General features: G+C 38.5%; 1 protein-coding gene across 3 annotated transcripts in view; it reads right to left on the bottom strand.

Moving 5' to 3' along the window:
- Positions 1–2,411: 2,411 nt before the first annotated feature.
- Positions 2,412–26,159, bottom strand: part of LOC131694129 (growth factor receptor-bound protein 2) — a 114,391-nt gene continuing 90,643 nt past the window's right edge. For all 3 annotated transcript variants that reach the window (XM_058982571.1, XM_058982570.1, XM_058982572.1), the window contains exons 3-5: positions 13,775–13,872; positions 13,416–13,701; positions 2,412–3,491 (exon numbers count right to left, since the gene is read on the bottom strand). In XM_058982571.1, coding sequence (XP_058838554.1) covers positions 3,318–3,491; positions 13,416–13,701; positions 13,775–13,872 — 558 coding nt within the window. In that variant the 3' untranslated portion in view covers positions 2,412–3,317. The remainder of the gene's footprint in view (positions 3,492–13,415; positions 13,702–13,774; positions 13,873–26,159) is intronic.

Genomic DNA, 26,159 nt, shown 5'->3' with positions numbered 1-26,159 from the left:
ATTGACTTTCAATACCAAGTAGAGGCGCATTCCCAATCATCTATATTGATTGATGGTCTAAATAAAATATATGTTACAAAATGAAAAACTTCTAAGTTTATCCCAAAATGATATCCAAAAACAAATTTGTCACACAAGTCGTGTCTAATAAAAATGACTTTTTGTTTGACAATTATTACTTCTAAAAAACCAATAGCTATGTTGTTGTCATCTTCTATTTCTTCAGTGATTTTATGGTCGTTATCGTAGCTCAGAATAATATAGCGGAGAAGGATAACTCCAAACCTTTAACACATTCCCTCTGATGCAAATATTAATCAAAAAATCGCTGTGCAGCAGAGTTCCATTAGTCGCTCCAATCTCAAAAATATTTCATATACCAGAGTCACAAACAACTGGTTAAATTAATTCCAATGGTTAATAAAATTATAGAAATTCATACTTCATTACAAATTTCCAACAGATTTACAGAGTTGCTAAAATGTTAAAAATAAAATCGACAATCAAAATTCAAATTATCAACCGCCTTACATCAGTTGCATCGTTTTTCCTTATTCCAAAAGTCACCCCCATTAGTCACTCTTCATATTCCCTTAGTCACTTAATGTGACAAAATTTGTCACCTTGGTGACATCTCTCACTTTAAGTGAGATGACTTGAAAATTTCCGATCACCTTAGTCACGTGAGATTTGTGTCACCTCACCGAAAGTGACCGTCAGAATAACCCCCTCAATCTATAAATTTAACCTACTTGATTTGAAGGAGTAGGGAAGCCCAAAGGCTAGATAGGGGTATTTTCATATTTTAAGGAAATTCGCTCATTACGTTCGAAAACTGTCACCCATGAATTCTACAAAACTCCGCCAACTTTCGCCATCCACGAACTAGGCCTAGGATCTCCTATTATTACACTAGTTTACAAAATAAAAATAAAATTCTGAACATCAATTTATGACCTCCTGTTTCGATGTAAAATTGTGTGCTGAATTCGAACAAGAAGTTCAAAAAATTTATAGCCGAGCAGTTTTCGAGATAGAGTAAAAAGAATAATTTCTTCTTTAAAATAATAAATGCGTTCAGTAACATTCAAATATCTTAAGATATAGCGCACCAATATGAAATATTACGTTAAAATTAAATTAAATTTGTTTTAGTGCGACTAATAATTCTGACGTTATCTGCGAGGGGGAAATATTCGACCTCATTTATCCAAATGATTGAAAACTTCAGCTCAGTAAAGGGATAAATCATCAAAAAATTGGTACTAAAAATAAAGCATTATAATTACACGTGTCACATATTCAGATATGTACTAAATTTGTTGAAAACTGCACGCTCCACAGCGCCTGTATATGTATACATATCGGAAATTTATGACGGGGCAAAATGTTAAATGCTCTCACTATCTTCACGAATGGTGACTTATCTCCCTATTTTGTTACATTTTGTTCTACTAACAATTTATTTATCTGACCAGCTATCAACCTAGCATGTCAGTTGTCATAGTCTTTCTTGTTGAAAGCTAATTTGGCACCTGAAATGATTTACGGATGAGCAATGGACAGCGTTTCTTTCGTTTCCACTTCAAGCTAATCCATCAATCGCATTCTTATTATTGTGTTATTACTTTTATTTAATAATTACTAGCATTTATTCATTCATGTTTCTGCTTTCTGTTGCTATTGTAAAAGTGTTTAAAGTGTTGGGTGTTTGCCTTTTTGTTTGTTCAATATTCTCATTAATGTATAGTAATAGTCGTCTGTAGGATTTAGGTATATCTATATTACTACTTCTGGTTTACTCTCCCACTGTACTTCTGGATAGACAAAGAGAACAGACGTCGGTGCGGTTGCTGTGATTGTTGCTTTCGTTTCCACTGTCTGATTAAATTGGGATTCCACGTGCCAGCGGTTGGTCGGTGGAATTCATGTTTCTGGGAGAAAGGTCGCTACTTGATCCTCTTGGCACTAGTTTTTTGTTTTATCTTTCTTTCCTTTTTTGCAAGAAGTGTGTTCGGTGCTTCTATCAAAGTGAATCTTTCGCTGTTCTACAGCTCCATGCTTACACACGTGCCAGGGAAGAAGAATCCTTCCAGTGAAGTGAGCCACTTCCACAAAGAAGGAAAATGATAAGCACCTGCTTGAGGCTCAATTTGCAACTCCCGGTTACTGTTCATGTTTTTAATGTCTCTCTGTTTTTCTACAACGGTACTTTACAACACTGCGCTTAGAAAATGGCTTGTGTTGATTTTGTTTGAGGATATTTCATAATCTGCTCTAGTTCACTTAAAACGTACAAGGGGTTTTAAACCGGGCCCATCTTTAAATTATAGTTGCTTCGTAATTTTAATAATTATTTGTATGTCTGTATTCCACCCGGTTTCTAGAACTAGGTAAAGTTTATGGGAGTGCTTTTGATGCAAATGCAGGATTGTAAAATAAGATTTTTGTAACGCGAATTGGAAAACGAAGATGGTCAGTTGAAAGTCTACTTTTTCCCTTTATTTTGTGTGACTGGTTACACTTACGAGCTATTACACATAATGACAAAACTACGCTTTTCTGCGAGAAGAAATTAGTCAAACTTTGTTTTCTACACGGTGCTTATACTCAATAGAAAAACCTAACCGCGTCTACATAAAATAATTACAAAAAACGAGAACGAGGATATAGAAATGCTCCAAAAGTGAGTTTATACAACAAAAAAAAACAAGAAAAACTATAAACATTAGTTACTTTTTTCGTTATTGTATTCCACAATAGTTTTTTCGATTATCTCAGTTATGCTAATGGGTATGTTTGTTTTTCCTCTGGTGTTATTTTTTGTCTCTGGGGTGTATCTCGTTTTCATCTAAAACTTGTGTGGAAGATTATCCAATCTAAACATTTAACACCTGAATTTGATTTCTTTTGATTCCGCGTATTTATGTTTAGGAGTATTTTTTCGCCAACAGCCAAAAACGGTGATTTTTGCCTGCTGGCGGAAATTTCTCGTTTTGCTTATATACGACAATTTACATCATTCTTACTGCGTCCTTTCGACGTTACCTCGTACGTACGCGTCTCTATAAATCGTTCCGCTCGCCGCATCGCATGTTATATTGGCATCCGGCAGGATTCCAGTGGTATATCGCAAACGCAAACGTCACATTAGCTTTCCGCCCCGTCCCGGAACGAGAGCGTGTGCGATTACCACCTCTGCCGTTGATTGTTTCTTTTAGTGTTAGTTTTTTTTCACCATTTTGTTTTTGTGTTTCAGTTAAACATTAAAAATATATAATATTATATATAGCAAAAAATAATAATATACTTAGATCTTATGAATGGTAGGGTGCTACGTATATTGCTGGGAATAGTCCTTTCCGGTTGCCGATCTCGCCGTTCCACCAGTGCTCATCGGAGCGGTCTGTGACGGTGATGACGTCCCCTCGTCGGAAGTCCAACTCGCCGGATTCTTGCGCGACAAAGTCGTATAGGGCCTGCACCAGCATCTGAAATACACACATAGGATGTTAGTATTGTGAAATAATGGTTATCGTGCATAGAAAATGTTTGCCAAAGAACTGAACAGATTTTAAATTTCATAAAACTGGCAGTTGCACAGACGTTCCAAAACTTTTTGAAGCTAGCCAGCTACAAAACTTTTCTACTTTTAAGACCGTTCCGATTAGCGGCAACAAAATAACAAATTTATCCGAGAGTGTTACTCTCAACACTTCTGACCAGCATCGCCTAACGTATACTCGTGGCACGTACCTCTGAGGTGTCTCGGCTGCCACTATGTTGACCAAAGCATTACAGATATTCCATGTGAATGGAAAATTGTTTTTTTAATGTGTTCCCAATAATTGTATAATTTCATATCGCATCGTGTCCGTTTCGCAACCGCAAATCCCTTGCCAAATTAGGCAATTTATAGCAACTTTGTCAGAGAAAATAAAGTTGTAGAAATTGCTGGAAATATCTTCCCGAGTCGTGACCAGATAAACCTTTTTCTCTGGAAGCTGCCCAAAATCCCCCAATGCCATTGAGTAAAAATCCTCAGTATTAGCGTCCGGTTAAATTACTTGCTGGCGAGAAATTAACCTTCTCGCAGGAGTATGCCATTGTATTTTACGATGACAGCACAGCTTCCAATCGTAGAGTATTATTCCCGTATTGCAGTGTTATTTATAAATACCAGAAGTTGTACTTTTATGTCCCATTATTCAACTTACCTGAACAAGCTAATTTCTTGTTAGTCAACACCATCATATAGTAAATTTGGTTATTGGAAGTGTGCGTACAACTTAAATCATTATTCAGATGCATTCGAAGAAAATGTCTGAAACATTATTTTTTTTAGAGTGGAGCTGTAGCCCTGGCGAGGACTCCCCCATCAGAATCGCTTACTACAATTGCAGACGACACGGGAAATGACACCCACTAAAACACTGCCTAAGACCACTTGCAGCGGGCCGTGATTCTGAATGTGATAGTCATTGTACGGTTCAGCTATATGTGGGCGTAAAGAATTCGCGTTCGCGTGTATCATCGCGAAGGGCTCAAGCGTTTGTGCGTTAACCTGTTCGATCTCGTGGATGTCACGTGTGATAGCGTGTATGTAACTTTGCGTGTATAAATTAGATTTTATAATCGTGTGTCCATTCGCAAAATCCACGTGTGTTCTTGGATGATTCCGCGCGGAGTTCCCGGTCTTGTCGCCATTGAACGAAACGTGTTGACTAGCGAATATAAGCGTCATTTTTTATTTGTTCAACTTAAGACATGGACCAAGGCTAGGGCCGAGAGTAGGGACTTCCAGACGTAACCAATTCATGATCGCGCGAGCAAGGGCGCTTGTAGGTGAACACTTGAGACCGCGTTTGTGAATTTATAAGTGCTAGAACGATTACTTAGTCACCGGAGTGTTATCCTGTTTGCGAGATCGCGGGCGTAGGTGTGCGTGGGTGATCGATAAGCGTTTGCATGTTAATGTTTTTGTCGCGTGTGCTAGCGACTATTCAACTTCGCATGCATGCATTATTTTTTTAGAACCATGTAGCCATTCGCACATTCGCGTGTTCTCGACTGATAGCACGCGGACCGTGAACTTGATACTTAATTTTTAGTACATGGTTCAGATGCTAAAAGAGAGTGAGTTCTTCCATTTCACTAGAGTTCCCGGCCATATCGCCATGGAACGTGTTGTCTAGTGAATATGAGCGTCATTCATGATCGCGCGAGAGGTGGGTTGATGCCTGAGACCGCGTTTGTAAATGTATAAGTGTTAAAACATTCACTTAATTACTGGGAGGTTTTAATGTTGGTGATATCGCGAGCGTAGGTTGTGTGGATAATTACAATTGGATGTTCGCGTTTGTGACGAGGTTTGTGTTATCGCGAAAGCCTCGAGCAATTGTACGTTTGGAATGGGAGAGATTGTGAGTGTATATGAGACAATAGGCAAGTCATTGTGCTAGAGTGTTAGCGTGATTCTAATTATGATGTAGTAACAGAAGGAAACATAATATACCGAATAAAGAAAGAAAGATGCAAAGAGATTAATTAGAAATGTATAAAACGACCGATATTATTTTTGCTATACATGTGTAGAAGCAAAGTAACATCAGTACAACAAAAACAGACTAATGAAGTAGAAGAAAAGAACACATGTAACATGCAACCAAACTACTTGAACTCGTCTAAATGCCATAAAAAGCCATTTATTTGAACGGCTTAGTGCAAGAACGACCCAACCGTAAAAAACTTATTCTGAGATATAACGGAAAATGAAAATAACAGAATTTGTATTTACGTTTTATTTGCGACTCTAAATTTTTCTCTGCATTTTTTTCATGAGGTAAAATGGTATAATGCCAGGATAGTTTTGAACATAAATTAAACGTTTTTAGTTTTATTTCTATAAAATTAAAATCGCTTGGGCCGGTCTAGCGCAGACAAAAAAAGGGCTTAGGCCATTAATTATTGAACGGTGAGTTTGCTTCTTATCTACATTAACTGAACTAAACTAAACATTCCCGGTGAATTTCTAACGATTGGCTAAAATTAAGTTGTAATTGAAACTCTGGAATTAAGTTGGATTTGAAAATCTAGTGGAGCATGAACGAATCACCATCTTGAATATTAGGGCATTCACCAACTTTCAAAGCCAAATTAAAATCAGGCAGAATTTTTCGTGAAATTTTTTTTTTATTTAAAATAAGTAAAAACCCGCCCTAATTAAAAATTTATCTCAAAAACTCAACGTAGGGGTAGCTATTTTTTACATAGAATGTGTATGCAAAGTTCAAGAGGAATCGATTAAGTAGTTTTTGAATCGCAGGTAACACCGCAAATCATGTTTTTTCCAGAGTCTGCTAAAAGCTTCGTCACCGAGTCGCTTGTCGATATTTTTGCTTAACAAAATTAAATGTTATTGAAATGATACACTATAAAGTACGAAAGTTTTGATCAATACGCTTCACGCCAAGTTCTAAAAAAATCACCTTTTCACGCTGAAACCTTTACAATACCCCCCCCCCCCCCACCCCCTTAAAAATATATATCCAGATTTTTCCAATGTCCCCGTTTTATCAGCCCAAAATTCACCAATCCACAGTGGTCCAGAATGCAAATTTAGCAGGAATTTTCAGATTTTACTAAAACTAAACAACTTAGCCTTATTAAGTCTTTGGAGAAGTTTTCGTAGTTTATGAGCCCCCTCTTTTTGTTAAAACAACAGTTAGGGTGGTTCTAATTTTACAAAGATCAAACAATCATTCTAGCTAGAGTCAAACGACCTTCAGCGAAGTTGTAGAACGACTAATTTTGGAAAAGTTTGCTGAAGACATGTAAGCTCTATCTGTCATACTTTTTACTTTACAATAAATTTAAAGTCGGAGCTTAGGGTGTTTCTTCGAAATACAGTTTTATTCCAATAACTTTTGCTGTATTCATTAAAAACTAAAGTAGTCTTCAGACAACTTTAAGATTGTTTCAAGGCGAATAATTTGTTTCATGGCACTATATATCTAGCTAATTGCGTTGAAAAGTTATGAGCACTTTTTCGCCAAAAATGAGGTTGTTTTGAATAACAATATCACTCATTTGGGGCAAATAAAAGATAATTCTTTTTGAACTATAAATAAGGTCATGATTGGAGTTATAATTGAGCAAAAAATGGCGGATGCGATATTTTTTAAAATTTCATAAAATTGATTTAAAAAAATCTATTTTCGAAATATTAAGTGCTTATAACTTCTGAACAATAAAAGCTAGAATTTTGATGTATTAGAAGAAAATGTTCGTCTTCAAAAACTCTGAAAAACATCTGAAGGATAGGTTGTAAAAAAATGAAAACTGAAAAAGTTATATAAAAAATTTGGTTTTTCATGAATTGACTGTTTGTAATATGTTTAAATTACTTTCACGGTGAACAATATAAAAAATGTAGTTTCATTTTCATGATCAAATATTGCACTTTACAATACTTTTCTATTATTTTAAATAGTGGGTAGGGTAGTTCTAAATTTTTTAAAATCAGACAAATAACATTTTAATGGTTCGAGATAGAGTTTCGCTGTCTTCCACAAAATTGAAGATAATGAAATTTTGAAAAACTTTGTCGAAGACACTGAAACTCTATGTCGTATACTTTTCATTTTACAAGAAATTTACCAACAAAAAAATTAGGGTGCTTCTTAAAAAATGGTTTTCTCTGTATAACTTTTGCAGTTTTGATTTTTCATTAAGATCACTTTAAAAATACTTTTAGATATTTTGAAGGAGAACAATTTGTTTTAATATATTGAAATTCTAGCTTCGCTCGTTAGAAAGTATTTTTTTTTATTTATTAACAGATTAAGGCCGAAGTGGCCTGTGCCGTATACAAAAGATTCCTCCATTCGACAATGACTGGGCAGTGCGTAAGCCTCTCGTACCTGAAGGCATAAAATAGACCCCACTTGCGGTCCCTAGCTTCCTGCCCAGTAACTCCTAGCCCTGGCCTCCTCGTGGCGTCGACTGGGATACGAGTAACCTTAGTGAAGATCGGGTAACCAACCCCGGTGGGAACTTTGGTCGTATGCTGGCAGGGAAGGGGGGGTTACCCTTCTTCGGAAGGTGTAAACCTGTCCTGGTGCCCAGGTGGGACCTTAAGCAGTCCTGGCACGATGGCCCACCGGCGAGACAGGTGGTTGGCGTAGGCCCTATAAGCCACCCCTTAAAAAACCCACATAACGAACAATACAGAAGAGAATACTACAAAGTATGCTATTTCATATGAAAGCAACAGTATTCAATGTTGAGTGCCCGAATCGAAGATAATTCTATTTGAAAAAGTTATATTTTTTATATAAAAGTTCTTATAACTTTAAAACGAAAAAAGTTAAGTAGTTGGTGTTTTAAAGCAAATTATGCGCCCTAAAATGATCTTTAAGTTGTCCAAAGGGTACTTTAGCGTAAAATCAAAACTTCAAAAGTTATAGAAATAAAACCGTTTTTTTTTTAAGGAACACCCTAAAGCTTACATTTGAATTTCTCGTGCAATGGAAAATATAAAAGCTAGAGCTTTCATGTCTTCAGCAAATTTGTCTAAAATGTGTTGCTCTACAACTTCATCGAAGGCAGTAAAGCTCTATCTCAAACCGTTAAAAAGTTCTATAGTAAATATTGCTAAATTTAGAACCACCCTAGCATCGGTTTAAACAAAAAGAAGGGCCTTGCAAAGTACAACAACTTTGCCAAACATGTTGTAAGGCCAAGTCATTTAATATTAGCAAAAAGTTAAAATTACTGCTAAATTTGCATTCTGGACCACTGTGCAATCTGTCGGGTAGTCCACGGCGTCGAATCTACCCTACCGAAAATTCCCAGGCGGTAGACTACTCCCGATACCGATGTATCTTTCTGTGAGCCATTTAGCTCCCCGCTCCGTCTACTCGGTCAAGTCCCCGGCGGTGGACCTAACCTACTCAACGGGCAAACTAGTAGGTCCGTCCACCGATTCCGGGTGGAGCGTAGCTTCCGGTTCACCGGCGCCCCAACGACCCAGTGCTAGTTATTCGACACGGTCTACTCGGTCTAATCCCCGGCGGTGGATCTAGCCTACTCACAAGCTACCCGGAAGGGTGTCGATCCGGCGATTCCGGTGAAGCCTGACGTCCGGTTCACTGGTGCCCGGACGATCCAAGCCCGGTGCTATGTCGCGTACTATTACTCAACTGGTCCCCATCGATGGATCTAGTCTACATCGTCGGAGAGTTCCCAGGCGGCGACATTTCTCCCGAAGCCCGATTTGTGGTTTCCCGGCGGCGTTCTAGCCAATGGTGCTACTTTGTTGGTCTCTTCGCCACTTCCTCTGTAGCTCGGAGAGTACACTCCTAACCACCCTGTTGACAGCGTCCCAGATATGCTCGTCGTGGCACATCTCTTCGACGATATTGTCCACTGTCACGCCAGGCATTTTTCTACGAACTTCTTCAAACCTAGGGCATTCAAATACCATGTGTTCCGGTGTCTCTTGGACGTCCACACACTCCGGGCAAAGGAGTTACGAAGCATATCCAAACCGATGCAGGTACTTCCGGAAGCATTCGTGTCCGGCCTAAAAATGCGTCAAATGGTAGTTCACCTCTCCATGTTTCCTATGTACCCAAGTAGATACATTTGGGATGAGTCGGTGGCTCCACCTTCCTTTCTCTGTTCCACTCTTGCTGCCACTTAGCCAACGAGTCCGCACGGACCAGTCTCCTTGCATTACTTGCATTTCTTCGCTGGTAGCATTCCACGTCCTCAGCCAGAGTGATGCAGATGTCAATCATCCCGGCAATTACACATACCACCTCCGAGCTCGTTTGTACGCACTCGCGACACGAACAGCCATTAAGCGAAACGTGCTTGTCACTTCGTCTGGTTCCGCTTTGATTTCAATGCAGCAGCCCAGACCGGTACGCCATACCATGAGGATGAGACACCCGCCAGACGTCTCGTGCTGCCTCTTACTCGTCCGTGATTCGGCATGATCCTTGCCAATGCGTTAGTTGTCCTCACAGCCTGCTCACATACAATCGTCGATACATCACACCCAGGTGCTTCAGTGCACGTATCGATGGGATGGATTGTCCCCCGACGCTGATCTCGACACGCTGGATTTTTTTAGTAGTGCTGACCAGCCACTACCTCCGTCTTGTGGTGAGCCAGGTGCAACTTGACGTCAGCCATCCAGGTTCCACGATGCCGTCAACGTCTCCACCTCCTCAAGGGTCTCGCCGGTTATCGTCAGGACAACGTCATCTGCAAAGACGACGATCTCAACTCACTTGGGCAGTTCCAGTGTTAACACTCCGTTGTACATTACATTCCAGAGCGTTGGGCCGAGTATGGAGCCCTCAGGCACTCCCGCCGTGACCCTAATCGACCTCTGCCCCATGTTTGTTTCGTAGACCAGTACTCGGTTCTGGAAGTAACTTTTCAGAACTTTACATAGATAGTCCGGAACCCGCATTCTGTGCGCGGCGATAGACACCCCCCCCCCCCCTCACACACGACTTCCCATTTGGTGTTTTTATCTACGTTGGTGGCTGCTATGTTCGCTACGCGTACCACTAGGCCGGGAGTGTTTCTTGGAACCTCCTGGTCTTGTATCACCTGGAGAAGCTCTTGGCCTGTTCCTTGTAGAGAGGGACCTCTGGGGTTTGTCTTTCGCCTCGTGAGATTCCCTCACGTTCGGAGGTGCAACTGTTTGCCTTATTTCCAAGGACTTCTTGGCCATCAACAGCTCCTTTCCGGTTCCATCCGCTTTCTGCTCCAAGGTTCTCCATTCCTTGACGGCCAACCCGAGGTTACCTTGTATCCTCAGGACCAGTGTCTTGATGTCCTTGTGCACATTACTCCTTTTGTCAACAAAGTTGTGCAGTTCGTCCATCAGTTTTTTAGCTACTGCTATACTCGGCAAGCTTGGTATTTTCAACCAGGCGCTCCCCTGCTGCTTTTGTTGCTTCTGTTGAAGCTGCTCCTGGTGTTGAAGCAGCGGCTGCTGTTTCTCCTGGTCGTGCTGTTGTTGCACTGGTTGGCTTTGCCGAGGTGGTGACCTCGTTAAACAGCTTTTGGCAAAGGGATTTGTCGCGTCTACTTCATATGTGTATGTTCCTTGCTCCATTTTGTTGGGTCCAAACACGTCTGTCAGCCCAAAGTAGCCGTCCAATTCGTAATCCGTGTCCTGTCCATTGTCGTTTGCCACGGCCAGTATGCCATAATCAGGATGTTACTGGCGTTGATGCTGATGTGCCGGTTGGCACTCCGGTTAGGCTAGAGTGCTTTTATTGCTAAGTTCTTCGCTTCGTCGGAGCTGCTTTCGGGTTATGGCTTTTTAGAGGTTTAGCAGAACCCAATCCAAACCCCACCATATCCTATCAAAACTTTCTAACTCGCAGTAGGGCGGGGGTGTTCGTTAAGCCCCTAGACTCCTGTCCTTCTTTTCCCTGCTACCCCCTAGGATGTATGTACGTGTGTGACTATTATACTAGCAATCATGAACCAGGCCACGGATACATACATAATATTAGATGATTACGTGAACTATTTCACAGTCCTATATGTATGACAGTGAAATATTTCACGGAATCATCTAATACTAATACATCTAATACCCTAGGGGCGTGTGACTAATGTACTAGGAATCAGAAATTAGTAGAAATGTAGAAATTGAATAAAATTCCGAGTTTCGTGAAATAATTCACGAGAAAATATTCGAAATGTTTTGACTTTGTGAACAAATGTCGCTAAAGCTATGAATAAAATAATGAGTCAACCTTTGGGTTTATGAATAATGTTTATACAGTTGTGAAATAGTTCACGAACAGAAAATCAATTTGGTAATAACATGGCGGAAACAGTGACTGAACTTCACAAAACAAAACCAAATGTTTACACACTTAATATTTTCTCCCGAATCTCAGCTAGCGAAAACTCAATAGGTGAGATCTCAGCAAACATCTTTTTTTGCTGAGATCTCAGTAAAAGTGACATTTGATAGCTGCGACTTAGAAAATATTTCACCGAAAATCGGGAAACAAATGTCACTTTGCTGAGATATCAGTTTCCAGATTTGCTGACTAAACGGCTGTTGGGAAATTGCCGTGCTGAATTGAGTGTGTACACTAATAAAAGCGTTATGCGGCTGTTACTGAAGGGAAAGTGAACAAAATTATAAGGCACATGATTTTCATTCGTGGTCCTGTTATCGTAATTTGGATTTTGGGAACATTTTTTTCCGTGCAGAGATATATTCCGAGATCAACGGTTTTCAGGTTTTATTGTTGGCGACAAGGATGCGAAATGCCTACCTTTTCTATGGCTGCCTATATGAAGACTTTTTTCCAATAGGTCCAATCTGCAAAAGAGAGCCTCTCTTTGTTTACTTTCTCTTCCGCGAATTACTCGGTCACCTTTCTGATTTCCCATCAACTGTATGCATAACAAGCTAGTAAAAACCTTGGGCTTTCGAAACATACTGATAAATGTTTAAAAAGTTTTATGGTTTCGCAGTAATAATCGAAAGACAAAGCGAAAAAAGAGGGCTCTCATTTGCAGATTGGACCTAATGAAAAAAAGTCTTCACATTCTCTTTTCTCATACGACGCTGCTGTCGTTCGCTACTGCAGGACGCCCAGCGCTGTGTGCAAAGCAGTAACATAATTAAAAAAAATACTGCCTCCAGTACAGCCACTATACGGTACTAGCGGACTGTATGGCTTGTGCAAATGTAAATGCACCGGAAAAAATGTAGTTTACCGGTACCGTTCGCATCTCTGGTTGGCGAAAAACTACTAGCGTGCTCTAGAAAAAAGGCATTGCCCAAAAATCTGATAGTTCGCTTCTCTGATAATTACAGCAGCTCTCAGAAACATTTGAAACCTTCGGGAAATGGTATAATATATTTAATCTTTTATTGTGTTTTGCTGGTTGTGAGAAATGCAACGTGTCTTGCCATCTTAGCTATGGTGTTCAGAACAGCGTATTTTCCCTTATTTAGTTACGGAGTTGATTTTCCCAATCAAAAATTAAATGTGAACAGTAAATGTTCCTAACGATTTAAACATTTGGTAAGTTTTTTTTAACGCTGTCCAGAATCAATTTCAAAACTATCGACGCTCGTGGTGAGAAACAAGAATTACGAAATTCTAACAGGGAATAAATTCTTCTAACTATAAACTGACAGATTCTTCTCTCTTTAACTGCTTAGTATCGTATCACTAGGAGTAGGAGATATGAAAACTGTTGGCTATCACAATGGGGAGTGCAAACGCAATAAAAAGCTCAAACGTTCGAAGCGAAAACCGAGCTACAGTCGACTCTCGTGAAACTGAAACCATTATTGCATCTAACGTGCGCTGCAAAACTAGCAAACAAACAAATCCGATTACAACACTCACCTCCTCCGGCACCATGTCACGCAGTTTGACCTCCTGTGAGCGGGATACGCTGGCGGTCCGGTGGTAGTCGACGAGTTCGTTCAGTGAGCTGAATTTGACCACCCAGAGGAAGAATTTGCCCTGTGCGTCGCGGAGCACCTTGAAGTGTTGCACCCCGTCGGAACACTTGACCGAAAGACTGAAATCGCCCGGACTGGACTCGCTGATCCGTATCAGGAATGCACCCTCGTGTTTGTTGGACAGGAGTTTCTCGGCGTCTGCTCGGGTGATGCGACCGTAGTACCAACTATTGGGTTTAAAGTTTAATTAGAATTATTATTCATTCTCTGATCTCGGCTGGGGATGATGACGATACTTACTCGTGATTTTTCATTTCTATATAGTTGCTAGGTATCAGACCTTCTTTCCCATCTAGCTCGGCTCGATACCAATTCATGTCGTCTTCCATATTAAGAATCTGTTGATGGGGAAGAGAACAAGAAAATAAACTTTGTTAGAGGTTATCGCTAACAGCTGGTACCTGGAAACAGTAACAGGAAAAGTTTTTAATATCGTTTGGCTACACACCGCGCCGGGAGGCACTGGGTCGACTTGACATTTTACAAACCGATTTCTAGAACTTTGTTCAGTTATATTATTTATCTCAAAATCTCATCATGAAAGTAGGTACTGCTAGAAAATCCAATTTATTCTGTGACTCTAAAGTTTGATTACAAAACTATTCGTCATCAACAAATATATGCGAGTCTTTACTCGCGAGAGAGTTGACACAAGTTCAAAAGTTTCCCAACAAATTAAGTCGAAGACAACTCAACAACCCCGGCAAAGCATTCACATCACACAGTGACACAGTTTCGCGTTACATAAGCGATAGCTTAATAAGGCACCACGCGCTCGCGAAACGTCATTACTACGTGATCAGGATTTTCATTCGTTTTCAACTATACAGTTGCAGGTCCGATATGATTTGCAACAAATTTGAACGCTGCCGTGGGTAATCATTAATGTAGTAGTAAAATGGTCAGAGCCGATTTGGTCACACGATACCAACGATCTACACTAGAATGCTTAGAAAAACATACACCAGAATTCCTAGAAAAATGTTATATATACTACAATCAGGGCCGCCGAGAGGAGAGGAGGACAGGGTGTTTCCCCCCGAGCCCGGAGTTGTGGAAGGGACCCACACTTTGAACACAAGGAGCGATCCTGTCAAATATTATTTCAATAACAATTTATTTGAAAATTTAATAAGGGTTTCTATATTGGTATGATTTAGTTAGGATAGCTTGAAAAATTCTAAATTGCAGCATATTGGAAAACAAATATATTATCTCAATTAGAAGATCAAACATTTCTTGGAATGGTTATTGATCTGATGAAATATCGTGAGATTTTTTTTTTCGTAAGAATTTTGTAGATAGGATGCAAATGTTTTTCTCTAAAAGCAGGTATTCTCGATTTTAAAAATTACACAACGTTATAAGTGGTTTATAGACGACAACAAAATTAAGGTGTTGTAACTGATAAGGCCAAACTGAACAGTAGTCAAAGGTTCGCCCGGGGCAAAACAGATATTACCAAATAATTTCCAATTTCTATCATAAAGTTAATCGTAAATTATATCATAAAGTTTATACTGCATGAAAGACTAATCGAAAGAACTTTATTAATTAAAACTCAAAAACGATTTTTTAAAAAGTTTTGTCTCACACTTTCCTTTAATTATCTCATGGATTTTGATCGACTAATTATAGTGTTTTTGAGTTCCGTGCTCTCGAAATTGAGTTTGATTCGTATTTTACTTAATAATTCGAAACATTGCGATCTGTGAATGAGTTCCAAAAACAGTGGTTTATTTTTCTGCTTAGGCTATAGAGGAATTGCACGGAGATCATTCCGAAAATCTTTAAAATCGTAACCTTAGATTTCGATGAAACTTTACACGTTTCACCGGCATGGAAGACGAATCATGTTCCACAGTCAATCAGATTATTTGGAGTCAAGAGCAATTTTTTAAAAGGGCGCAAACGTTTATACGTGCATTACTTTCATATATTTTTTGTTCAATTACTGTATTTTATACAGCAAAACTATCTGAGAACGAGTTACAGGGAATGAACATTTCTGTACAAAAAAAATATACACAGAAAAAAATGTGTCATTTTTCACAAAAATGAAAATTTATGTTAAAAATTTAAATTGCAAAAAAACTTTTATTATATTACAGAATCCGATTCTAAGTACCATTTTTTCAGGTTCATGCTTGAGACCGCGTTTGAAAATTTATAAGCGCTAAGACGTTCACCTTATCACCGGGATATTATAATGTTTGCGAGATCGCGGGTGTACGTGTCGTGGATGGTCGCGAAGGGCTCAAGCATTTGTATGTTAACGTGTTTCTCACGTGTTTGTGACTTCGCGTGTAAAATTTCGATTTTATAATCATGCAGCGTGTATTCTTGAATGATCGCGCGCGGACCGTGAATCTGATGCTTAATTTTCAGTGTATGGTAGAAGAGAGCCAGTTTCCCCATATCACTAGCGTTCCAGGTCATGTCAGTATGTTGTTTAGTGAATATGAGCGTCATTTTTTTGATTGGTTAAACTGAAGGCATTAGTCTAGACTGCTAGGACCGAGGTTAGACTTCCGGACGTGACCATTTAACGATCGCGCGAGTGGTAGGTTAAGGGGTTATATACAAAGTTGTGGCGAAAAAATGAGCTAAGTTCGTAATTTTTTTAAAGTGCTTTATGCAATGCTTATTTGAAAAAGCGAAAGACAGTTCGTTTGGTAGTACTATCGAAGATAGAAAAACCAAATTGACCAATTGAAATATTCAAGGTTGTCGGAGTTATGGCCCATCCCCCGAAGCGTGTTTTAGGGAGAGGTTTGCGGTGAACGCCCTCCAAGCCGAACCGCTCAACTAATTGCCAAAAACTAAAAAGATTATTGAAGAAAAATGTATCGTGGTGTACCTGAACGGATCGGTTTTCTAATAGAAAAATTTTTTCTTGCAAAAAAACATGTTGACCAAAAAATTGAGTTTTTTGGTGTTCCAAATTTTAAACTAAAATTCATTACAAAGAATTGAAAAAATTTTGATAAAAAATGAACCGTTCAAGTACATGAGAATGTAAATACAAACAATTAAAAAAAAAATTATTAGGATCGGATGAATAATTTTTGAGATATCACGTTCACCGCAACGGTACTTTTCAAAACATTTCAGTCCGAGATAATTGCTTTTAAAATTTTGTGTTAACTTCATTCGTGGAAGAGCCAGCTCGCTATAAATGGCTGTAATTTAAAATCTAGTGCTTCGATCTGGATAAAATTTTGCACAGATACTTTCAAAAGCATGTACTTTCAGAATATTCGATAAAAAATTTACGATTTTTTAGTTCCAACTTTGTACATAACCCCTTAATGCTTGAAACAGCGTTTGGAAGTTTATAGGTGCTACGTTTACATAACAACCGGGGTGTTTTCTTGTTGGCGAAATCGCGGGCGTAAGTATGTGTAGATGATTGCAATTGCATGGTCGCGTTTGTGACCAGGTTTGTACTATCGCGAAGGCTACGAGCGTTTGCACGTTTGTACCTATATGAGCATAGATAGAGTATAGTAGAGATATACTAATAAAAGGAATCATAACATGCCGAATAAAGAAAAAAGGATGCAAAAAGCTTGACTAGAAGTGTATAAAAGTGATGGAGTAATGGAAAAACAAACTAATAGATGTACAAAAGAAATAGACTAATGAGGTAGAATAGAAAAACACATGTCATGCATGCACATGCAATCAAACTTCTTTAACTCGTCTAAGTGCAGCATATGTTGATTATTCGCCATTAGCGACAATTGCATTCTGTTAGACTTTCATGATGCAATGCTGGCCGGGAATGGATGATTCACGTGCGCCGGTAAATTCTTTGTACCCTAATTTATCCAATCCGACCTTCCTGAATGAATAAAATCGAATGCGCAAATTGAACACCGGAAGTATTAGCCTCTATTCTATCATATACGCCAGTTCTGCATCCATCCCCTGACCCAACTGTCACAAATACTTAGACAAACATATATAAAGATAGACATACGACTAGCACATAACAATTGTACACTAGTACTAAAAACTACAATTATTACAAAACGACAACTAATAAGTTTCTACTTATGCGTTTATTAAATTAATTTTATTATTAAATTAATTTAATTAGCTTATGCACGATTGCAAAATCGACCGTTAAATGAACACACACTGACCCTCACTGTGACCCCCGTCCACGAATACCGCCATCAAACTGTGGAAAAATGTTGCAAACACGGAACACAGCAAAAGTCAATCCACGTTGAGCAGCAGTCGACCACGCCATAACATAAAAAGGCGCATAAGCCCTCTTCTCGATCTCCTCGATGCACCACTATCGAGGCGTAATGTAATAACCAATTGTCTATCAGAGGTTCTGTAGCGCTGATGCACGTAATATGCTTGATGATGTTTACAATACCGTCAACCCTCTCAACCTCGGGGAGGGAGATTGCCAAATACCAAAGTTGAACAAAAAATAAATAAATCGGATTTTAAAATTCACACGTAGCATATATAAATTCTTTTGCTTTCATTAAAATTATACATTTTTCGATCTACAATCTTTACTCCCGGGGAATCAATCGTTTTATTTTTCGCATCCAGGGGAATCTGAAAACCGTCGGGAAATGGAAACGCCCAAGTATAAACAATGTGGAAGCTGTTGTCATTCGATGAATTTTGTTAATTAAAAAATGAATTATTGGGGGTCCATTCCACTTCAACTGCGTCCATCGAAACAGCTGTTACCAATCAGATAACGACTTGGTTAGCCTACACGTGGGTTCCTCAAATTGGTCAGAGAACGCACAAAAAGTAATAAAAGAAGGCATTCAGGCAAGTAGCACTAAATGTACATAAATTAACTCTAAATAGCAATAATGAGTAGTTAGGATTGGATCAGGAAACAACCGCGAAGAAAGGTCTATATAAATATAAAGTTCAGCTGAGTTCATCTATTGTAGCAATTGATCGGCTCATGCCAATTCAGTATATAATGGCTCCATAAATAGTTGTATTATAGTATCTTCGTTGAGGACTACAACCCATTCCACTCACGTTTTATATAGTGATCGTACCGATTTTTATCCTATTAGTTGGGGAACTATACTATTCGATTGATTACTCATCCTATAATCGAAAGATTACACTTAAGCTCAATCTGGTATCAATATTCAATATATTTGCTTGGTTACTGCGACCGTCCTATCATTTGATCTGGATACGCTAAACCAATTAATTTGTTCAAATAAAGTGAGTTCAATACAGAGACTGATATGAATTCCAGCTACCCTACATTCGAAATTTCGTTTAAATTCGACGCTGTCAACATAACCCATATCGGCCTTTTCGTGACAGCATCGGATGCGGGAAACGACATCGTTGAGCACTGTTGTTGATCGCCGCTCGATTAACTCGAATTATTGAAAAAAGACCGTTCAGATAAAAATAGAACCCTCTGCGTCTGTGGATTGTGCGCGTGTGTGCGCTTTTGTGTATGAATGTTATATAGAGAAGCTGAAATCTTTTCACACCACCGAACGCACAACTTTTTTGGTTGGCATGGGCGAATCAATGTAAACATTGCTGCGGCTGATGGTTGGTGGCAGCAACATTTTTGGCGGAAGCTGCCTCAATGAAAATTGCTTTGCCTGACTGGGCGGTGGTGTGTGGTGTGCTATGCCTACACTGTTTATCCTTTCGCGACCGATGCCAATGTCTATTATTATCTGGGTCACAGAAGGCATTTTAATGAACATATGTATATCGATTGTCAATTTGACTGGAACGAACGCTGAAAGGCTGTGTACGATGATTTGAATACGAACGACTAGTGAACATTCTCAAAATAGAACAATTAGAATTTCGATTCGATTTAACTAGCTGTAGAATGAGATCCATTTATTTGATTGTATTTTGATTATGTAGGTTTCAACGATAGGGTCATTGGGCTCATTTCCGGATTAGAAGAAAACATTTAGAAAAAATCTCTAACCCAATGTGCGGGATTGGAATTCGCATCTCAATGAGCTTCGGCATCGAAATAAGAGGAGCAACGGAGCAAAATTTTGCTCGGGCATCGCAAAAATCCAAACTACGGCAAGTCGGAGAATTAGGTGAATGTGGCAAATCAACTGTAACCGTGGTAATCAAAGTGTTCGGAAAACATTTTTTTAGGAAGCCGGGGAGGCAAAAACTACGAAAAGAGTGGCCAGCTGCTTCAAGCGGAACTTCAACCTCTCCGTCAGAAATGTCGCCAGGAAGCCGGGATCAACGACACGACTAGACACTTGCATTCCGAAATTGTATCGCAAATATGACTACCCCTCAGTGACTCAGGTAACTGGTACTGTCAAATATGACGCTTGATTAGAAAACCTATGAAACTAGCAACACTAACTAATATGCTGTTATTTTTTTCAAATAACATAAATTTACCCTGGTTACGCAAAGGAAAACAATTGAGTTTTACAAGATGATGACACGCATAAACTTATGATGAATTAAGTTCATGTTTGACAATTCTCGGTGGTTTGTTTACTTTGTCAGTTGCGTGAGTGTAAGTGCAATGGGTGTTCATCTGTCACATTCGAACTCACGTAACTCCCATGTAAACAAACCACCGATAATTGTCAAACAAAGTTCATCCGGCTCATTTTGTGGGGTTATGTCGGTTGGTGTAAAACCTAATTCGAACCCCAGAAAAAAACTAAATTCCGTGAAAAAAAAATCGTGCTTCTAAAAATTAGGGCCGTTAAGTCGACTTCGTTGTTTACCCCAATCGTTCCATGTTAATCACTGCAGGTGAGATTTCAATATATTCTTGCAAATTTTTTTTTATCTATGGTTAATTCAATGTTTCTAATTTATTCAACATACTCAAACTAGACCAATGCTGTATGTATCGAATATGCACGCGAGTCTTATCCTTATACATTGCCAGAGATTTCATGGTAAAACGAAGTGAAAGGTACCAATTTTGGTCCCGTAAAGTGCTTTGAACATAAGCACGATTCCAAACGATGGTTAAATATATCAAACTTCGAACATTTGCCCGGATGATTCAACGAGCTAGAGAAAATATTGAGGAATAACTTTTTACGCGAAGTGGAACCCAATCATTTATTGAAAATGTCGGTTGATCATATTTTAAAAAGGTGAATAATAAGAATATGATCAAATTTTTTGTTTCACTGCGTATTTTTTCACAGGTAGAAAATCAGCAGATGTGAACCGCTTTATGATCAAGAGCTGATGGTGATTTGAATATGGCTTCTCCGCTAATACTAACAGCACTAGTAGTAACATTATTAACCTAATAGTAACTATTGCGTCTAATTGACAATCATAAAATTGCAACGAGCGCGGCCGATCGGAGTACATAAAAGATTTCGATGATCAGCATAAACATGAAATTTTCGTTGACTGGCCAGAATAAACAATTTTACGATTTTTTACTATGGCACACATAATTTATCCACTGGGCAGACAACTGGAAGCCTTCTATAGCAACATATTGGATCAGTAGATTCTTATCTGTCTCCTTACACTATTTTGTTCGATTGTAGGAGCACCGACCAAGATATCGTCCGTGTCACGGCTAATAGTGTTATGATATGAAATAACAATTATCTTTCCAACAAAAAATGTAGATTTACTAATAAAAAAAAATGGAAATTTTTTTTTTTGTATTTATTTTTGTAGAATGACAGTATAGTGCTTAATATTTTCCATCCGTTAATTTCGGTTTACATCACTGACTGACTCTGGCCAAATGGCTTGCCGAGCAAATGAAAAGCCCATAATACCCCACGGTGTCTTTTTTTAACAACTCTATGCAAAAAAATTCAGCATCTCTGAAACTTCAGGATATGAAAGAATGGGCTTTCCCCTTTCATTTGAAACCAAAATCTAAATAATCCGTCGGGGGGTCTAGAGCAACTTTTTTTTTTGAAGTTTTTTTTTCGTGAAAACATAGATTTTAAAATGGAACTAGTTCATATTTCTGCCCCTAGATGGTGCTGTAGACATTCGAGCAACACTAAAAGTGAGAATCTGATAGATTATTTAATTTTCTACAACTTTGTTACCAACTAAAAACCTCTTTCATCTTTCAGCTGAAAATTATAATTACCTGATACAGGGTACCATTAATATGTTTGAGATGAAAAGTCTTAGATAAGTGTTGACAAAACTAGTATGATATTAATATTCTTGTTCATGATGGTAAGTGATTCCTCCCGCAGAAACAGCTTTTGCTATGATGTATGCCTTCTTTTTCATTTGTTCGACTGTTCCTTGGGATGACTGATAACTATTCTTACATGAATCTCCTACTCTGTTGGCATCTTCGTATAAAATTCACTTGTCCTGAACTTCAACCTTTATATTCGAACAAACTCAATGAAACTTTTAACGCACCATTGCACTATTTCGCGGATTTCATTGCAACGCATGGTTAAAAACGCTGATTATCCGTTTGCAAAATTAACTCAATGTGACAAACAGTTACCAAAAAACTTTGAGTCTTTGGATCAAGATAATTTTTTTTGGGATATATTCGAGGACTTCTTTGTATATAAAGTTTTTGTTGTACTCATATCATATTTTGTTTTCAAAAGTAATACATTTCGCATAATCTAGGATCAATTTAGTAACGATATCTCGCATAATTGATAGGAAATGGCCGTAAAATCCAACTGCCACAATATGCTATGCGGAGAAAATTTGAATAAATCGTTTCACGCTAAACAATAATTTGAACAGTTACTGCTGTGGTTTGCGTTAAATTAGAAACGGTGTGTCCCAACATTTCGTCTTGAACGGAATTATAACAGCTGACTTAAGGTTGCACAGAGAATGCGTAAAATTCGCAAAGGAAAAAAGCAGTTTTATTCCACACCGTATGTCAGATCTTCATAAAAATCAAACAGCGTATGTAGAATGTTGTTACTGTACTGCTGATTGATTTTTATGAAGATCTGACATACGGTGTGGAAAAAAACTGCTTTTTTCGTTTGCGAATTTTACGCATTCTCTGTGCAACCTTAAGCGATCATAACCTAAATTATACGACGTATGGTCCTTTCTAAAACATAAATGTAAGCAAACCCTTGTAACCAAGCAATACCTTCCGATGAATGGTAGTTCCTTCGAAACTATCGGGAAAGATTACAAACCAAAAGCACAAATAGTTTTCTGAGTCTGTCAAAAATCCTTATTTTCAGAAGGTCAATTAGAATTGTTCAACGTAATGAATCCCGTCTAATATTTTCATGCCACTAAGCCTATTATATTAATTCTTTTTTGGTAATGTAATAAGTGCGAGAAAACATATTTCCAAACCACTAGGCCTCGTGTGAAACTATCTTAGATATAACTTTGTTAAAATCTTAAGCAACTTTTCCGGATAATTTCAGATCAATTTTTAGTGGTCAACAAACTTGTAGACAATTAAGTTTTCTATCAAATTCTCACTTTTAGTGTTGTTCGAATGTATAAAGCACCATCTAGGGACAGGAATATGAACCAGCTCCAGTAAAAGTATAACCTATATCGTTACGAAAAAAAACTTCAAAAAAAAAAGTTGCTCTAGACCCCCCGACGGATTATTTTGATCTTAGTTTCTAATGAAAGGGGAAAGCCCATTCTTTCATATTCCGAAGTTTCAGAGATGCTGAATTTTTTTGCATAAAATTGTTCTAATAAATACACCGTGACCCCCATGGGCATGGTCCAATTTTACCCCCACTGCATAGTGTTTTGAAAGGGATCAATGAAAACACCATCATCATGGTCCCGTTGATCCTATATAAAAACCATATTTCGGTGTATTTATGGATTATTGAGACCATTCTATGGTGGTTTGATGGTTGCGAAAATTGACACGAACAATGATTATGGTCTTCTTAAGGGGTTGGATGGTGTCTGAGCCCATGAGAATTTGCTCGGGTTGGGTGCTGCATAGTAATCGTGTCGTTCAGCGCCACATTTCATTATCGTTATAATGTTGGCATTAAGATAAGTTAGCGGTTTAACATCCAGATCCAATGAAGCGTCAGAGAATTCCTAAATGTTGTGTTTATCGATCATTCTTTCCAACTGAGAAGCAGTTTTTTAAAATGTGCTCGATCGAACCAGTACCGCCAGATATGAAAACAAGGTGAAATCCTGCAGCGCTCGCTGGTTCGGGACCAAGGGATTAATAAAGGCTTTCGAATATAACTTCTTCCAGTGCATGTGATTCGGGAATGAAGTGGCTTAGTTTCAGATCAGGAAACCGCGCAGGACTGAATCTCTAGCCAACACTAGTTTGAAATCCTAAAAGATAATGCGTTTGTCAGTTTTATATTATACCATTATAAAGTCTGAGCTCACTAACAATGCAACAGTTAATATCCGCGTTGATTAATGTAGTTCATCAAGCACCTGCCTCATCTGCACCATCCCATTGAGCGAAAAATTTGTTGACAATTTAACTGGCTATCACCTCACGACACTCAATTTTACACCGGAATATGGCTAGCTCGGCATTTTCTATCGCACTCGTTAGAATATTTTATAATTTTTTCTGCTACAAATTTTTATTCATTCAATTTATTCACAATAAACTACAGTTGCTACGCTGCAACTGTAAATCAAAACAAGAAAGTGTTGCTGAAAAATTATTATTTTTATCAACATCGAGGGGCCACTCAATGTACTGGTGACTGGCGGTAAATTACTCGGACATTTTTTCTTCGAAAAGTTTCACATAGTTTCTGGTCGTGTCGTTGCCGGGATTGTCGCCCACAACCGTGCTTTGAGCTAAACAAAGAGCCGGACTGTCGACTTATAAGAAGGTAGTGTCTCCAAATGGTGACAATAAACAAAATAAATCAGCCAGGGAACAATCGCGGAAGCTACTTCGTACCATTACGGAAAAAAGACCATGTAGTGGTATGCAATGAACAACGTCCAGCTTGTGTCCAAGAACATGAACGCTCCCAACATACCAGAGCTTCGCTCAATAGAAACAATTGAATACTTTACGCTGACGTCACAAATGAACTCAAGTGTTCATTTTTGACAGTTCGCTTGTACTGTTTACATGGACTTAGAAAAATTCTTTGCGAATTGCTTCGAGCGAATCTAGTCGTCACAAAAGTCCATGTAAAGAGTACAAGTGAACTGTCAAGAAAAGTGAGGTTAACTGTGTCCGTAAAGAACCTAATATTGGGCAAACTTCAAGTGAAACCTCAAGAAGACGCAGAAGACAGTTATCAGTGAGATGCAGGTCAAGGCAAACTGGCGTTTTGCAGCGAGGGAAGTGATCAAGGAGGCTGGGCAAAATTTGATGGAAGGAGTCAACCGAAAGGCTCGGCAATTTGCATTCGGTAAAAAGGAAACTTGAGCGATTTTTTTTATTCTGTATAAATTGAACTTACAAAAGAAAAATGACACCCTTAACCCTTCGGAAGTTGCGCAAATGGCCGCAGCTGCTCTAAGACGATTTCACTAGATTTTCAGAGAAGCGTGCATTCAGTGAACTAGCGCGACTGCCGGAAGGTTAATGTACAATGCATATTAAGGTGGTAATTATTTCAAGTTGAAATTTATTTTTTATAAAATTCAATAATAAGATACATAAGATTAATAATGGCAAATTCGCGACATTCTTTAGGTGTTAGAGGAAATGCCATTCAATATAGTTTACTAACTAAGTCTATTTCAATTAGAATCCGGATACTTTAATTGTTCTGTCTCTTGTGGTTGGATTTGAAATATTTTGACAGAGGCTTATTTAGGCACACTAAGGTTTTTACACAGGGGTACGTACCGTGTAAAAAACCGAGCAAAAACCGCATTAATTGCGAAATCCATGTAAAGAAACAGTGGCAATTCCGAAAACCGTACAAAAAAGCTGTGTTACATTCAATGCAAAAGAATTAGGCGATTTTAGGAAAAGTGGTGATTACGAAGCTCTGTCCAAACGCAAAAGACTTAGATGATTTTTGAACAAGTTATTTTTCTGCATTCTGGATTATGTAACACAGTTTCTGCTTTTATTCTTATTCCTTAGAAGATTTTTGGAAAAGTGGAAGAGACGGAACCTGCGGTTTCGATAGGCCATTTTGAAATACAAATTGGCTTAGTAATGTTCAGTATAACTCAGACAACGTGGGAGTGTTTTGGAACTGGATTGACAAATATGCAGTTGCCAGAGATCTGACGTCAGTTTAGAACCCAAGATGGCTCTGATTATTTAACACAAATATCCAGTATAAAACAAAAAAGATGCATTTTTTGTATATTTTGCATTGATAAGATAAGAAAACTGCTCATGAATGGATTTATTTTTGGAGTTCGTCTGCTAGAGCTCATCCAGTGGATTTTCATGTGAGGCGAAAAATTGAATAAAAAAGATATAATTAAGGTGAATGAGATGTTCACTAAAGTAGAAGTTATCATCTTAAATTGCAACATGACTGCCGGAATTCATTCATCAACGCTATTCCAAAAATTGCAAACTGTGGTAATTGAAAATTTGACTAAACCGAAGCGGCCATCTTGGTTTTCGAAATGGCCTCAGACATCGATATTCGACATCTACTCATCAATCTTGTTCCAAAAATACCCGTATTGATAGGGCTTTAGAGAATTCCACTGA

Source organism: Topomyia yanbarensis, chromosome 3 (genome assembly GCF_030247195.1).
Source record: "Topomyia yanbarensis strain Yona2022 chromosome 3, ASM3024719v1, whole genome shotgun sequence".
Lineage (NCBI taxonomy): Eukaryota > Metazoa > Arthropoda > Insecta > Diptera > Culicidae > Topomyia > Topomyia yanbarensis.
The sequence above is the reverse complement of the archived record's forward strand: the minus strand, read 5'-3'. Positions and strand labels throughout refer to the sequence as shown.